Source organism: Cinclus cinclus, chromosome 6 (assembly GCF_963662255.1).
Source record: "Cinclus cinclus chromosome 6, bCinCin1.1, whole genome shotgun sequence".
NCBI lineage: Eukaryota > Metazoa > Chordata > Aves > Passeriformes > Cinclidae > Cinclus > Cinclus cinclus.
The window spans coordinates 2,758,080-2,775,692 of NC_085051.1; the positions used below are offsets into that span (position 1 = coordinate 2,758,080).

General features: G+C 39.9%; 1 protein-coding gene across 1 annotated transcript in view; it reads right to left on the reverse strand.

Annotated features, from left to right (window-relative positions):
* The window catches only part of DNAJC24 (DnaJ heat shock protein family (Hsp40) member C24), a 35,665-nt gene extending 25,345 nt beyond the window's left edge, over positions 1-10,320 (reverse strand). Inside the window, exons 1-2 of the mRNA XM_062494886.1 lie at positions 10,215-10,320; positions 7,326-7,466 (exon numbers count right to left, since the gene is read on the reverse strand). Coding sequence (XP_062350870.1) covers positions 7,326-7,433 — 108 coding nt within the window. The 5' untranslated portion in view covers positions 7,434-7,466; positions 10,215-10,320. The remainder of the gene's footprint in view (positions 1-7,325; positions 7,467-10,214) is intronic.
* Between the last annotated feature and the right edge of the window lie 7,293 nt (positions 10,321-17,613).

Here is a 17,613-nt window from a genome sequence, read left to right on the forward strand (position 1 = left end):
AAAAAGTCAGCACTATTTCAAGAATTCATAGCCACAGTGATAAAACAACACCAAAGATAATCTATGGAATCACACACACTTAGGAACTAGCTTACATTGGATTTATACACAGGCTTGAAGGATGTGTTCCCATCTGGACTGATCACTAGTTTGGTGTTAACTTCTGATTTGACACCAACTTTGGCAGCATGTCCTCACAATGCTAAAGGGACACACTTTGAGGGGGACTCTAGGAAATCACATATCCATAGACTATTCTGCTCACTTACCAGAATTCACTACTGAGGATACTGACATTTATTTAATAACACTCTACCTAGGCAGTCTCAGCCCGTACAGAACCGCCCCATTTGTGAAAGGAATAGTCAACAGAAGGAGATGGAAAGGTGAAGTCAAAACTTAGCACAGGTCAGCAAATGTAGAGGAATAACCCAAGGTTTTCATCCCTTCCATTTCAACAGCAACATTTCCAGGAGCCAGAGTTGCACTGAGAGAATCCTCCCAAGCCCATCCTTGGCACTGCTCCTCTGTAGCAGCCAGAGCCAATCCTGGATTGCTCTGACAGAAGGCAAGTACCTCTTAAAAGAGCAGCTCCTGTTCAGCCTCTCCTCAAACAACTCATTAGTTACAATCTAATGTTCTGTCAAGGGAAGAAAAATGTTTAGCTAAGATGCTGCTCAGCAAACTCATTCATCTTTGTCTTTGACTATGGACATCCTTAGGTTATAAAGCCAAGTAAAACAGACTGAATTTTTTCATTATTGATAATTTAGTAGGAATAACAAGGAAAGGTTAAGTTTGACAACAGTCAGTCAAAGCTGACTACTGACTTTTCAGCCTTGAAACATCACTTTTAATGTATTGAAAATTAAGTGATAAAGAGTTCATCCAAATGACTGGCAGAGTCCAAAAAGCAGAACTTTTTTTCTATAGTAATAAGCTATCTACATAGTATCCTACAAGCCAAGCCTTCAGGTACATAAACTCATTCTGCATTAAATCAGCTCAAATGAACTCATGTCTGCTGAGCATTTGAGCTCAATGGGAGATGAGGAAGCATTTGTGATGCAGTGAGGCAAGGAAAAGAAGGAGGGTGGGACAGCTCTGTCATTCAGATGGGGATTCTCTGATTCTGAAGTGTGAAGATGAAGGAAAGAAGGAACATGAGAATGTGTTGCTTTAACAACTTTCTGTAATAATTATATTATGTATTTCAAACAAAATACAAAATTAGACACAGACTATTTACTTAAATAATAAAAAACCCAACAAGTCGCCAAAACACTAAATTTTACAGGTTACTACATCACATGACAATATTTGAAAAACACAAACATGGTCGATCAGACCATTGGACTTAACAGCTTCTTTAATTGACCTAGTGCTTAAAATTTCTGAAGTAGACACCTGAATGAATGGTCTGATTTGGAAATCAGCTGAGTTCAACAGCTCAAGATACTCTTGACTGTGGCTGTTCAAACATCAGAACAACCAGAACACTTATGATGTGAAAGCTTTATTCTGGTCCTTGTAGTTTCCTTCTTTGTGCTTTAATTCATATCTTTTGCTACACTATTTTTATTTCAAACATCTCACTTTAGAAATGAGATTAAAAGCACACTGCACAATATAAAACTACATAAATATGTCTTGAAAATGCTGAAAGAACAGTTGCAAATATTAAATAAATGTCTTTATGGCATTTAAGAAGCTACTAAAGATTTTATTTTTGATCAGAAGTTTAATTTTATACTGATTTGGGACATAGTGAATATTTGTAAGTATTGAACACCTTTCACAAAAGGTCTACCAAACACAGTATAGATCCATTTTTTTACATATGTTACAATGAAGTACTTACATAACCAGGGCACAAAGTGGTCAACAGAGGCACCACATTCCTCTGCAGAGCACAAATGACATCAAAGGCCAAGCACATATTGGCCAAAACTCCCACTTCAATTGCCTGGTGCTCATTCTGTTACATATGAACCATAAATCTACAGAGGATGACGTACCTGAAGCTGCTCATTTTAACAAATGAGCTGTGGACAATAACCCCATAAGTAAACAGATTAAATTCAGAAATAATTTTTGAAACTAACATTACTTTCACAACTGGCTGAACTATCTGAATAAGCAACACACAATTTACTCGCTGGCTTATTCTGTGATGCTACGGGTTCTCATGTTCTATGTAAGTTAAAGACAAAACAACTTCTGTAGGAATATTCACATCCCACCCACTCGTTAAAATTCACCTACCTTTAAGAAAGCATTACACATTACAAAGTAAACCAAACAGAAGTCAACACCAAAGTCAGGAGAATAAATGACACAACTCAGTTTAAACAGCAGCAGCACCATCATGGCCTGGCTAATGAAGCTGCTGGAATTAGTGACTTCTCTATCACAGCTTCACTTGATATGACCTAGACTGGGAATCAACTTCTCAAGTCACAACTTGAAAATATGCCCCCTTCTTTGCATTGAAGTGGCAATTGGTAAATCAGATGTAAAGAACAGCTCAAAGTGAAACTACTCCGACCACTGAAACAATAGTCCTTTGTATTAAAGTTGATGGCTTATCTTTCTCTCTGCAGCTATTAAATTAACTCCAGTCAAGCTCCAGTCAGGCTGCACTGAACTTGTTCTGTTTATATTGTCAAATTACAAATCCATTTTCTACCACTTAGGTGAAGTTAAATAAGCACAATGATCTGTTAAATACCGCTAGCAAGTGTGTTGCTATTCAAACAAAAAACCAGAAACCTGGCCAAGGCTATTGAAAAAGGAATACATACACTGCCTGCTTCTCATGAAAAGTTATTATGTGACTTCCAATACAAAACTCAAAGTCTTCTCATTTTTAAGTTTCAAATTCTCAAAGTTAGCATGAAGTTCCTCAGTAGGCAGGTCCTTTCAGGAATAAATCTGAATTTACCTTGCAACAAACTTTAAAACAAGCAAGCAGCTCTTTACGTATTACACCCTCTGCATTTCTTGTGATTGCAGAATTTAAATGTGTACATAAACCTGATAACAGATCCTTTCTCTCCAGAAAGTCCTGTGTCTTTCCTTTAAACATGCTCCATAGAATAATCTCTTCTTGAAGTAATTTTGCCTCATTAAAGTTCTATTAATTTCCTTTTTTACTGTTGCTGAGAGTCATTCTCACCTATGCCTGATCCTGTTTGCAAATCTACTCTTTCAATGAGCTCAAGTGGAGCACCTTAACATTTTGTATTTATATACACATACACACCACCCCTTTTGATAAAAAAAGAATCTTCGTAACACTCTGTGCTAAGTGGCACATTTTATTTCTTTACCATATTAAAAATAGGAGCTTCTTGCATACTGCCTGCTCAAATTACATGGATTTTCTTTAAGATTAAGACACACATTGTAACAGCAGCATATAATTTTCCCGCACAATAATTTTTTTCCAGTTGAAAGGTATCCTGTAATATCATCAGCATCAACAGGAACAGACACCTGATTTTCAGCTAGACAAAGCTTATGTGTTTGGTGACTGTAGTTCTGGTGAAAAGCAGTTTTCACATATGAAGCAGCTACATAAAAATTCAAGAACAATCTCACAACGTATTCTTTGACCACAAAGTACTAGACCAAAAGCAAAAATTGTGCCAAAAGTAAGATGGATATAAAATAAGATTCCCCTGAGTGTCCTATTTCTCTAATTTGATCTTCTGTTGATTTTATACACATTTGGAAATGGAACATCCGCGCTGCCCTTCCTAGAAGCTGAATGGATTCCTTAAAAAACCAAGCATAGAGGACAAAACCCATTTATCCATTTAAGAAATCACCTCGTTGGAACTACCATGGAACTGTGGATAACAGGCTGTGTGTACCCCACATACCTCAAACCCACCAGCACACTACAAAGACAGAAGATTAAAGATACACTCCTACCACTTCGACAAGAGATTGATTCTCAGAATTTGCTGGATTCCTTCAGAGTACAGAAACTACAAGTTTTCTGTGCTTCAGAAAGCACTTTAGCAGGAGTTTGTAAGAGCCAGCCAAGGAAACTTTATAATATGCTTAAATAATTAGGTGTGGCAGGGAAGAAAAAAATCCCTAGTTTTAGCCCAAGCTCATTTTCTGTATCAAATTAATACTATTCTTAAGGACTGAACTGATATTATCTACAGCAAAATAATTTACTTGCATACATGTTGTGACTGACCAAATGAAAAAAATCAAGTGCAGTAAAGAAAAATATATTCACTCTGGCTTATTAACTTTTTCCATCCTCCATTTGTTAGAATTAATAAAAAGGGGTTTAGTTTTAAAAAATTCATCAATTTTAAGCAAATTTGCCCTGATGAAATCATTCTTACAGAGCTACAATTCAATCACTTTTAATTGTGTACTACTTTGCATTATTAAGGTCAATCCTGAGATTTAACTGCAAATATAGTTATCTTCTTGGATGACATATGGCAAGATCTCCAACTCTTTTTAGCTTAAGAAATTTTACATTTGCCTGTTCCTTCACGATGCTAAGCACACATGTGTTGACAAATACAGAAAATAGCAGATGGCAAAAAGCAAATGCTCAACAATAAGCATTGGGGATCACTCAAAAAAGGTTTGGACTCAGAGATTTGCCATTTTTATTTTAACAGCAGAACTATGCTTAAAAATAAATTCCATCATCTATTCTGCTTGATGCTAAGGAACACGTGTGATCAGAATATTGATAATTACAGAATCAGTGTTATATTTACTGCAGCTAGTATCCAACATGCAAGTTGCTTTACAAACCTTTGGACTTTTAAGGCTATTAGCACAGCATAATTCCCCAGGAGATTAACTTATGCAGCTATATAAAAACTGTAAAACATGCTGCACTGACCATAAAATTTTATATTAAATCTTCTAAGAAGCAACACGTGGCTGTGTTCATCTGTTATTCCAGCTTCTAAAAAGTTGCAAGCAGCCCTGTCCCCTGCCCTTGGCAATGGCAGTGCCACTTGTACCACCCCCATCTCCAGTAACAGTGTCAGGGAACCCAGGCAGCATTTGGTTCTTAGAGTTACTTAGAGTTACTTAGAGCTGAGAAATCACCACAGGCTGCAAGGACCAGCTTGGAGAGCAGGAGTGACTTCATCTGAAAGGACACAAAAGGTCCAACCACCCCTGCATTTCTTACTAACAATGAACAGTGGAACAGCATCAGGACAAACATTCCCCTAATATATCCAGTATTTGGAAGTCCATGGCTCCTGAATCCCTGAATCAGAGAGAACATTTCTGTGTTAACATGCCACGGCAGACTTTCCTTTGAGGAAACCCTCGGAGTTTCTCCAACCATGGAACCTCTCCAACAGCTGAGGCACTTTGCTACTTTAACTAAGACAAGATACATGCTCTGCCCTCCAGCCTCTCCTACAGCCCATGGGGGTGTAAGGTGCATCAAAACCATGGTGGTCTCATTGGCACCATGCTTTAAAGACCCCAGAGTGACTGTGCTAGATGCTGCATCAGGAAGGAGTGCATCAAGCAGGGTCTGTAACAGGTCAGCTAAAAGAAGAAGATGAGCAGACAGGACATATGGTAACAACAATAGACAGGCAGCAGATCTGCCTTGGGAAAACACCTAGAAGTAAACATCAGTAAACATCTCTTTTTAGTCAGAGGGATCCACCACAGACACCAAAAGAAAAACAAAAAAGTATCTTTATTTTCTCTAACATTTCTCACTGACTTTTCAAATAAAGAGCACTAACCAAGGCTGGGAATATACAGGTGCTAAAGAAATGCTTGTATATTCAAACAATCTTCTGAAACTACAGCTAGAGCTGTAGACACACAGTGGTAAACTTTGCTAATTCTTGCTCATACAATAACGACATGAAATTGCATCGAAGTACAGCTCTGAAACACAATTTTTTAAAACTTCATACAAGAAAGGGACTATGCAAGTTTCACTTCTGTAACAACTCTGAACACCACCTATAATTTTAATTCCATCATCATACATCAATTCATAGGAAAACAAATACATTGATTCCATTACAACATTCAGTTTAAATTCTGTCCCTGTCTGGACAGAAGAGGTATTTTACACCATGGTCCCCTGACCACCTTCATTAAGAACAAACAGACCTTTATTAAAATTTTGCTCACGTTTTACCAGCAATTCAATAAAACAAACCATTAGGAGGTCCAAAAAATGACTTCTATTCAAAACTGAACTAAGAAACACTGTTACCAAAGCCTTCTCCTTTGTTGGAATAATCAAAGTTTAACACTAAGAATGAAATTATTTATGTCCAGAATCTGCACACAAACATCTTGCCAGGTGTAGAACTTGAGACTAAGTACACCATTCAGTTTCAGACAAAGAAATAAGCTCACAGGAAGCACTGAGAAGGAGTGGATGTACAGCAGAGGTTGCCTAGCAAATTCAGCAGAAGAATACCAAGATGTGTAAAACTGGAACATACTGGTGAAATGACCAAACTTTAGAACTATTTTTATACTGGTTAGAAATAAAAATTAACAACCTCCCTCCCCAAACCCATGAATTTATTTCAACTCTAACAATTAAACTCAGTCTCCTGGTCACAGGCATTCTCTTCTCCTCACTTAAAAATTCCAACTTCTTATCACATTCATTTTGACACCTCAAACCACCTCAGATCTGCCATGTACAGATGTGCCAATACTGACAGCCTAGCTAGCAGCTTCCTACAGAAAAGGGAGTTTTTCCTACAAAATCTTGAGTTCTGCTCACCTTTCTTCTCTCTCCCAAGTCAGCAGCTCTCAAGAAACAGGAATTTAGTTACCTTGGGAATTCTATCAAATTCAGCTGAAAAGAGTCAATAGTATCAAAAAAGACAACCCATTTTCCTCAGAAACCCAAACCAAAGCACTTTTTGAGCCTGAATTCAAGGGAGGGTATAAAACAGCATAACCAAGAATCACACAGAATAATCTGGTAAAGCCCTGAGATTCTTACACACAATAGCAGCAGTACAGAAAAAATTAGGGGAATTCACAGAATGTAAAGTCTTGATGCATGACCAAGAATATAGCTCCACAAAATCTCACCAGAAACTTTCCAATAAAATTAACATATTTTCCTCCTATTATTTTTTTTATTTCATTACTACTGACTATTAGGAAAAAAAATCTTCCTTTTCATTTGCATCTGGTCTTTGTGTACCCGAGGATTGCATCTGATCAATCACATGGATACAAAACTGTAAAAACAAACCCTGCAACTATTACCTTGCTGGTCTATAAAAATGACTTTGGCATATCTTAAATATCAAATCCAGCCTTACCAACAAAGCAAGTTTTTGGTATTTCCGTTTCAGTTCTGCTGGGCTGTCTGATGGTTTGGCCCCCAGGACCTTGTACCAGTCCTTCTGGTTTATCCTTTCAAAGGCCATTGCCTGAGAGGCTTTGAAATCGCTTCCTTAGCACTGTGTAAGAAAATCAAATAAATGAAATCACAACTTGAAAGAGAAACAGAAAATACAAAGACACAGATGTGGTGAACTACAGGATCACAGAATTCACTGTTGCCATCAAGCACCTCTACAGGAGAACTATTGTGTAAAAGAAGTTAAATTCACATGGCCATTCCATCCCACAGCTGTCAAATGGGAAATCTTGTGTTTCCTGTCCAAGTGCCTCAGCATATCCCCTTCAGAAGCCATCCATACTTCTTTAAAAATCATTTTGTATGTGAAATGAACTGTTTAGAAATGCCCCAGGTTACAGATACACCTTTTATCCTGACACATTTTAAAACAAACTTTTGACTTTGAAGCAATACCATACTTAACACGTGAAAACATGAAGTACATAAAAATGTGCCATTTTTCAAACTGGGAATAAGATCTGTGCAAGACACAAGAAAAGGTGTGTGATTCTTTTTACAAAGTGACATTTTCAGAGCATGGGAACTCCTTCATCCTACTGAGTAAGAAGCCAACTTTCTTAAAGTAGGAGCTCATGTAAAAACAAATAAACAAAAATGAACCAAAACATACAAAGTTAGCACAAGCCACTAAGTAAAACCTAACTAGTAGTGCGGGTTTCAATTTTGTCCATCTTTCATCAAGTAATGGCCCAGAAAAAAAAAAAAAGAACCAGGAGAAGTAAGTGACTTCACAGATATTCTTAGGTGTGCTGGAAAACCAAGCTGAGAGCAGCTGATTTAGTGTGAACTTCCAGAGAACAAACACCACTGTCAGCAGGCAAGAGCTTTGTAAATACACAAGCTCTGCAACTGTAAATTAATTTTGAAACAAGCAAAAAAAATGTATTTGGGCAGGTTTTCTTCCATTTCAGCACTAGAACTGCTTTCTGGTGAAGGAATCAACCAGGATCAGTCTTTCTTTCACAGGGGAAGAAAAGTACGTGTTTCAAACTCAGCAGAGCTACGAGCAGCAGGTGGGAAACACACACACAGACACACAGACACACACACAGACACACAGACATACAGAGAGACATACAGACACACACACAGACACACACACAGACACACATACAGACACACACACAGACACACACACAGACACACACACAGACACACAGAGAGACACACAGACACACACAGACACACACACAGACACACACACAGACACACACACAGACACACACACAGACACACAGAGAGACACACAGACACACACACAGACACACACACAGACACACACACAGACACACACACAGACACACAGACACACAGACACACAGACATACAGAGAGACACAGACACACACACAGACACACAGACAGACACACAGACATACAGAGAGACATACAGACACACACACAGACACACAGACACACACACAGACACACAGACATACAGAGAGACATACAGACACACACACAGACACACACACAGACACAGACAGACACACAGACACAGACACACACACACACAGACACACACACACACAGACACACACACACACAGACACGCACACAGACACGCAGACAGACACACACACTGACACACACACACACAGACACACAGACACAGACACACACACAGACACACAGACACACAGACACACAGACACACACACATACAGACACACACACACAGAGACAGACACACACACAGACAGACACACAGACACACACACACAGACACACAGACACACACACAGACACGCACACAGACACACAGACACACATACAGACACACAGACACACACACAGACACAGACACACACACAGACACACAGACACACATACAGACACACAGACACACACACAGACAGACACACACACAGACACACAGACACACACACACACAGACACACACACACACAGACACACACACACACAGACACACACACACAGACACACACACAGACACGCAGACAGACACACACAGACACACACACATACAGACACACAGACACACATACAGACACACACACATACAGACAGACACACACACAGACGCACAGACACACATACAGACACACACACACAGACACACATACAGACACAAAGACACACACACAGACACACAGACACACATACACAGACAGACACACAGACAGACACACAGACACACACACAGACACACACACAGACACACACACAGACACAGACACACAGACACACAGACACACACACATACAGACACACACACACACACAGACAGACACACACACAGACACACACACACACAGACACACACACAGACACGCAGACAGACACACACAGACACACATACAGACACACACACATACAGACACACAGACACACATACAGACACACACACATACAGACAGACACACACACAGACACACACACATACAGACAGACAGACACACACACAGACGCACAGACACACATACAGACACACACACACACACACAGACACACACACACACACACACAGACACACACACTGCCCGGGAAAGCACCACGCACCTGCCCTGCCCGCCCCGGGGCAGCGCTCCCGGCACCGCTTCCCGCAGCGGAGCCCTTGCACCCCCACGGCGGGCGGCACCTCGGGCTTCCGCAGCGGCCGGGGTCGGCCAGGGAGCCCGGCCCGGTCCGCGGCCTAGCCATGCCGGAGGCCCCTCGCCGCCCTTCCCCGCAGCTCCCCAATCCCGCCGGTGCCCCGCGGCCCGGCCCGGCCCCTCCGAGCTCTCCCGGCCCGCCGGGCTCTCCGTGCCGCCCCTCGCACCCACCTGCTCCGCACCGTCCACGGCAGCGCCACGCCCAACTCGTCCGGCGGGAAACACCCTCCTCTCCCCCGGGGCGCTTCAGGCCCTTCAGCTCGGCCGGGCCGCAGCGGGCGCGGCCGCCGCGCTCCTCGGCTGTTTCCAGCCGGGCAGTAGTGGGCGCCGCACCGGCAGGAAGCGCGGCCCGGCCGAGCCCGACGCGTTCCCATGGCGACCGCGGCTCCCCCGCCGCCGGCCCGGAGCTGCTCCGCTCCCTGCCAGCCCCCGCGCTCCTCTGCCGGGGCTTCGGTGCGGGAAGGTTCCGCTGCCCGTGCCGGTCCCCCTCGCTCGCCGCACGGCAGCCCGGGCCGCCCCACGGCCGCTCTCCCCGCGGGGACTCCGCCTCCCGCGGCGGCGCCGCGGGCGGAGCTCGGCAGGTCGGGCTGCGGCCTTGTGGTATGGTGGTTGCTTTCCAGGGAATGCTTGTGCTAAGGGGCAAGGAAGACCATCCTCTGGATGAAAAAAGTTAAGCCCTGGAAACAGGTTTTTAGTGATGTAAAGACGTTCCCACATTATAAACAAACAAGAAGCCACAAAACCCCTTACATCTCCACCCGCCCCCAAAAATACGAAAACATCACGAACAAAATCCCGTGACCGCTACCAAAAAGAAAAGAAAACAAACAAACAAAACCTTAGGTGGATACTGTAGACTTTAGGTTTTGGAATCTCAGGCAAACCTGGTTAGCAAAACCCCTAAACATTACTCTAGGCAAACTCAGTTCACACTACACTTTTAAATGTACAGCATACATCCTGTGACAATATTTTTATGCGATAACTTAGAATTAAAGCAACTTCTTGTCACTTTTCTTACCCTTTGAGCTGTTTAAGTAGAGCAGCAGGAACTGGGAGTTTTCCTGGTATGTTGTTCCCATTAAACACCAGTGCAGGAGCAGAGTGGGACAGCTGGGGTTCAGTCATACACGTGAAGAATTTTTTTAAAGCTTAAGGCAGGGAAAACATCAGAGCTGCAAAAACACTCAACACCTGATTAGTCTGTGCTGGTTGTCAGTGTCCCTTTAGAAATTAGAATTTTCCTCTCAGGCAAAGGTTTCAGTGTGGTTCTGTGTGTCACCTCCATCACTAGCTGGTGTGTGAACACAGACTGTTGTCGTGAGGGGAGGAAATTGAAGAAAAGTTTTTAAAAACTGTGATGTTGGCCTGGAGATTGGTCACTATGCCTGAGCTTTCACCAAAAATGGTTAATATCCTCCTAAAGACTGGATACAATATCCACTTCTTTATTTGTTATCCTTTATGCCAAAAAATCTTCAGTGTCGCATATTGAGATTTTTTTCAGTTTTAAATTGTGATGGGATTGGTACCAGCTCATACAGTATTTTAAACACAGAGCTGTTTGAGAGATTGTGAGCAATTTTATATCTGTAATTAATTGTTAAATAGAAAATTAGCTGTACATGTTAAGGAATTATTTCTGGAGTCAGCGGAACAATTTTGGCAGATAAACACTTGTTCTTTTCTGTGCATGCTCAGCATGCTAAAGTAAAAGAAAATAAGGTATTTAATATAAGAGTTTGCTGTTCATGCACCACTGACCTTGCCTGGTGTCACAGTCTCTGTGTCTCAGTTTCTCTTTTAGTCTACCCAGTTCCAGAAACCATAATGTTATGTTTGGGTCAGTCATAGCTAATCATGCCCTGACTGGTTGTAAGGACTTGTGAAGCCATCGGTCAGTCTCGAGGCAGTTTGATAATCTTTCATCTCTAGAGGTGTAAAAATTAACTTAGTTCAAGATTTGTTAAATGGGAATGGGTATGTCAGGGAGAGGGAGCAGAGAAAACCAAACTGAGCACAAATGCTTTGGCTGGTGAGTCAGCACACGGCTCAGTGTAGCCAGAGCTTTGCTGCTTTTTTCTCCATCTGAAGGCAACAACAACCACAGCAACAACAAAAAAAAAGTAGGTAAGTGACAGGAGAGCAGGAGAGTGTGGAGAACTTGCCATGACAGTCTTGGAGGAGTGGAGACTGACCTGGAAGTCACAGAGAAGAGCTGGGACTGCTGTCCCAGAATGGAGACATGAGACACATCTGTAAGAAACCAGGGTTGCTTAGTTATCTTAAATGATGTAAGTGTGCATAGGTGGAGCTGGACACCTTAATATGGCAAAAAGCTTCATTCTCTTGTTAAAGATACTTTAGATGTAAGTTGGTGGTTTGAGACATTTTTGTGAGGTTATTTAACTTTTTAGTGGAAGCTTTTCTTGAGACCGTCACATAACACTGGGCTCTGTTGTCACAGAATTACAGGAGAATTATTTAGAGACTTAACTAGATACTGTGTGTGCTTCTATTACTGCAATGAAAGATGAGTACAGATGATGGATCAGCTGAAACATCCAGACTTTCTCACTGTTAACTACATTTTTACATCTGGATGGTATTTTGCAAAGTCTTGGTAGGACAAGTAAAGCTTTTTTCCTTTTTCTTTTTTTTTTTTTGGTCATGTTGGTTTTATACTGCTACATAGAGAGTCCTAGAATGGTTTGAGTTAGAAAGAACTTTAAAGATCATCCAGTTCCCACCTCCTGCAATGAGTAGGGAACCTTCCACTGTCCCAGGTTGCTCAGAGCCCCAGTATCCAGCCTTGGATATTTCCAGGGATGGGACAACCACATCTTCTCTGGACAATCTGTGCCAGGGCCTCACCATCCTCACGGGGAACAAGTTCTTCCTAATATCTGATCTAAACCTCTTCCAGCATCATAAACACTGAATATTGACTGGGTTTTGATAAATGTGAGAGTTTGAGCATGTTTAAGTCACGCAAAGATGAATATTTTGTCTTAAATAATTTTTGCAGTTGTTGTCTTCATTTTTTCAATGCTTTAATGTGACAGTTAATATCAGTAATTAATTAATGATACAGATAATAGTACAAGATTTCATTATGAGGTCTCACTGATACTTCTGGTGTGCTGTTTTCATCCTGGCTCTTCAGTCAGTTCAGTGAGAAGAATTTTTTTCAATTTATTTTTTCTGTCAGAGCTGTAGTAGACAGCTGACTCAAAAGAGTGGTAAAAGTGAACATTCTGAGTTTTCTCTCTTGGGAGCAATTGAGATAAAAAGAAATTTGTTCAACTTTGAACAATGTTGGACTTCTTTTTAAATCTAGATAATAAAAATCCTTGGAAGAGATAGGTTTATTTCAAAATTTTTAATTGATTTTTTTTTTCCTTTTTTAAGATAAAGGGGTCAGAGATCTGAACGTTGAGTTCTTCCACAATTTGTTTTAATTAGATCAGATTTGTCAACAGTAAAAAGAAAAAACTTTTGTCTCCCAGGAGATGTGCATATGATAGACTAAATGTCATAATGATGTGAACAAATGAGATGTAACATGCACAGAAAATATATGTTTTCCATTAAATTTCCACAGAAATGATTGAAAACGTCTTGGGAATTATTTAAGCAATTTACAATATTGTTTAAAAAGGTACATCTGGGCACACTGAGTACAGTCTTTTGTCGTTCATTAGCAATGTATTTAATGAGGGTTTTTTTAAGTGATAGATAGTTAAGGTAACAGACAAGTGACAGATTGTTTGTCTTTAACGATTTCCCTATTTCAGGCCCATTACAAAGCAATTAGAAATCTGACAGCGTTTTTACTCTGCATTACTGATCATCTAAAGTGATGAGAAATGAGAGGTGATGAATATTAATTGTATATTTTCATATAATTATCATAAATTATTACCTTGTCTAGTGCGCTGCAGGTGGAGTAAAATCAATGGATAAAAATTCAGTCAAATATGATAATTTGAAAGATTTCATGAATTAGTTTTTGTCTTTAAAGCACAGTGTCAATCAGTCTAATCCAGGCATGCATTAACTGAGGGAAATACAAAGATACTCTTACCTTTCCTTGCTTTGCTAGCACTGAGCAGTGTGCTTTTACTCTTTTGCCCTGTGCCAAATTATTTATCTCTCTTTTTTAGCCTGCCAAATTTACCCTGGATTTTACCTATCCCTCCCCAACTTTTTGCTAGAAGCATTTACACATTGTTTGAGCTTTGGGATATGCAACTCCTATAATTTATGTCACTTATTTTTATAATGCACGTCCTTAATTTACAGTTAGTGGAAAAACTGTAAAAAACAGATCACAGATTCTCCAAATCAGGTATCTAGGCAGTGTGACCAGTGTTTGTGTTTTTCCTGAGAAAATTTGGTTGAGTCATTCAATATCACTTTAGTCTTCTAAGACAAATAAGAGAATGATATACCATTCATCTGGGATGGCAGACCTTACCCATGAGACAGTTCATTTTTTTTTCCTCATTTCCCTGCATGTTCTGGCTCAGAGAAGTGAGCAAATTGGATGAACCATAAAAAGAAATTCTGTTGCTAAGTCTATCAGGGTTCACGTATTTGAAGTCAAATAAAAACTGCAAGTGCAAATTTGTATTTTTATCTTGATTTTCAACACTTGATTTTGCAAACTCAATAATTTTAACAAATTGCATTCAAAAACTCACTTTATTATCATATTTCATCTTCTAAAAGAAAAGGGTTGGAGTGTTTTCTCGTGGTGGAAAACTTCACAACCATCTCCTGTATTAATGTGGTTTCTTCTATGAGCACAAAGCCAGGGTTAAACATATACTTAGCTTTCTGTCTCTGGTAGTGACCAGTGGTGGAATGAAAGGGTAACAAGAAACAGCACTAGTGTAGAGAAAACCTCCAGGTGTTAAATCCTCCAAGACGTGTATTTTTCATGTATGGAATAAATTCTGCCCTAGACTAAGAATCTGTAGTTACCAGCATACTATTGTTTGAAATGGAGGGTCTCATTCGTCAGTAAATTACCATTATTTGGCCACACTTTGTCAGTAGGGTATATTTTAATCCCCATTTTCATCATAATGGGATCTCCTTTGGGATATTCTCCTGCAATAAAAAGGCTCATTCACATCCTGAGTGCTTGTTGATGGAAAAGGTAGCATGTTTAGGCTGGTACCACCATGCCCTTCCTGTTGAGGCCTCATGATCATTGTAAGGAGTCTTATTTATTCTGTCTGAAGGGAAGGTCCAGCTCTTGAAGTTTAGATTTTACATACATAAAAAATCAACTTTTTTTTTTCTGCAGCTCTACACACTGCAGTTGCTGTTTTGAGATTTTGTAGTTCCAATCCTGATTTTGTCATTCAGACTCAGTAGGATTCATTAACAATGAATTCCATCTGTGAGCCTGTAAGAAACTCTGTGATACACCATGTTCTCAATATCCTTCTGCACCTCTGAAAGCAAAGAGGACCATTTTGGTTCCCTTTTTTCATGTCTGTCATAAAACACAGAGCAGTTTTAATATCCATCCACTCTCTCAGTATTGCACTACAGTCATGCCTCTATTGCACATGGGTGTTTCAAACAAAAGGACCTGCTTTCTTCTTCTCCCTCTTGTGCATATGCTCACATTCTGCACAGTCACATGCTGCTAACTGTGTGTGTAGAGACAGGCTGTGTCATACTTCTCCTTTTTTTAAAACTCCTGTGATGAAAAGACTAATGACTCCTTTTTATATACACCTTGAGCTTTCTATATACACCTTGATCTGATGCATTTAAGACAACTATTCAGTTGTTTGAATGCCCTTTTCAGAAATGGATCTGTGGTTTAATGTCACTTTTGTTACTTGCTAATGCGAAGTGCATTATACATAAAGGCAACTGTGGTGTGGATAAAGCTTTCAAATATAAAAGATTGGCAGCATTTCACAGTTTATGTTAAAGCCAGCTTCTTGAGAAAGGTGTTTATAAAATTAAATATTTAATTCTTATATTTAGATTATTCATTTAATTTTAAGTAGCGCTTTCCAAAATTGTTGGATATGTTGCCACAAGTTTGTTGAAGAAAAGCACTGGGCTAATTGGTTTTTCGCTTGTTTTCTTTAAACATACAGCTTATAATTTATCATACTTTTGATTAACATATTTGTATTATGTGAATTTTTTTAAAGACTAAATTACTTTCCAAGTGTGACAAGAAGTAGTAAAGTCCTTTTAGCACTGTGGGGAAGAATATACCTGCTGTACCTCAAAACCATTTCATTAAAAATTCCTATATCACGTACATTTTTTAGTCTTACCTCAAGGAAAATTTTTGTCTCTTCAGTTTGAACTGAAAGGTGTAGCTTGAAGATACATCTGTGCTGGTCCAAGGGCCAGTTACCACTGGAAGTGGCAAAATTCTTCTGCCATTCCTTCTTCATTTGCTTCATTCTTGAGCTCTTGCTGCCTTTGCATCAGCACCACCTTTTATGTGACCACACAGTGAAATAGTTCATGAAGGCAGAGGAGCAAAAATCTGGTAAAAAATCCAAAAATTTGGTAATTTTCTGGTAATTTAGCTCCACTAAACAGATTTATCATGTGCCAGTGTCAGCACAGAGAAGGTGGCTGGAGATTTGGTCCAGGACAAGGAGAAGAGATGGCAGAGGGGAACAAGCCTGCCCATTTGGATGTCACTTGGCCATTAAACCACATTACTACTTCATCAATTGGATGCTGAGCCAGGCTGTGTAAAGTTGATAAAAGTAAGTGCAGGATAAACAAAGCTGGTCTGAGATAATTAGTATCACCAATGTATGCTTAAAGGTTAAGATATTTAAAGGAGGAATAGTCAATTGTATAAAAGATACCAAGCCAGTCAAATGGAAATAAATGTTACTGGGTAAAATCTGCATTTCTTTCTGGTTTTTGCAACTAATCCCTATATTATCTAATATTAAAATTATATTTCAGCAGTATATTTGGCTTTTCTCTTGGCTCACAGAATTACTCTGCTCTGCTTTTTTACCTTATTGTTACCTTAATGTTGATTGATGGGGGGGATGTTTTCATTGATATTTCAGGCAAGTTCAGGGCCAATTGTGTTAGACACTGTACAGAAATATCATTAGCAAAATCCTGCCAGCAAAAAACCCAACTCAGTCAAGTGACCAGTCTGTATCAATCAATTATAGATTGATATAAAATATTAGACTCTATGTATGTCCAAAACCAGTGTCATAGGTTTATGTAAATCCTGACCTGACTGAGGCAATTTATCTCAAGGTCTATTGCAAACTTGTTTTCTCCTTAATTAAAAAAATTTAAAAAGGAGCCCTTCCTATTAAAAGACATAAAGTACAAATCTGATTTCTTGGTGATGTCTTGGTAGAAACAACTTTTGAAATACAGCAGCTGTGTTTCAATTTCAATATGGGTAGAGGAGATGGGGGGCAGCAGGGAGAAGACGAGAAGAAAAGAGATGGATTTATTGAAAATTTGCTTGACTTGATTTCATGTGTTTCTGATTTGATTGTAGAGATAATTGTGCATATAGTCAGATTACTCTCAA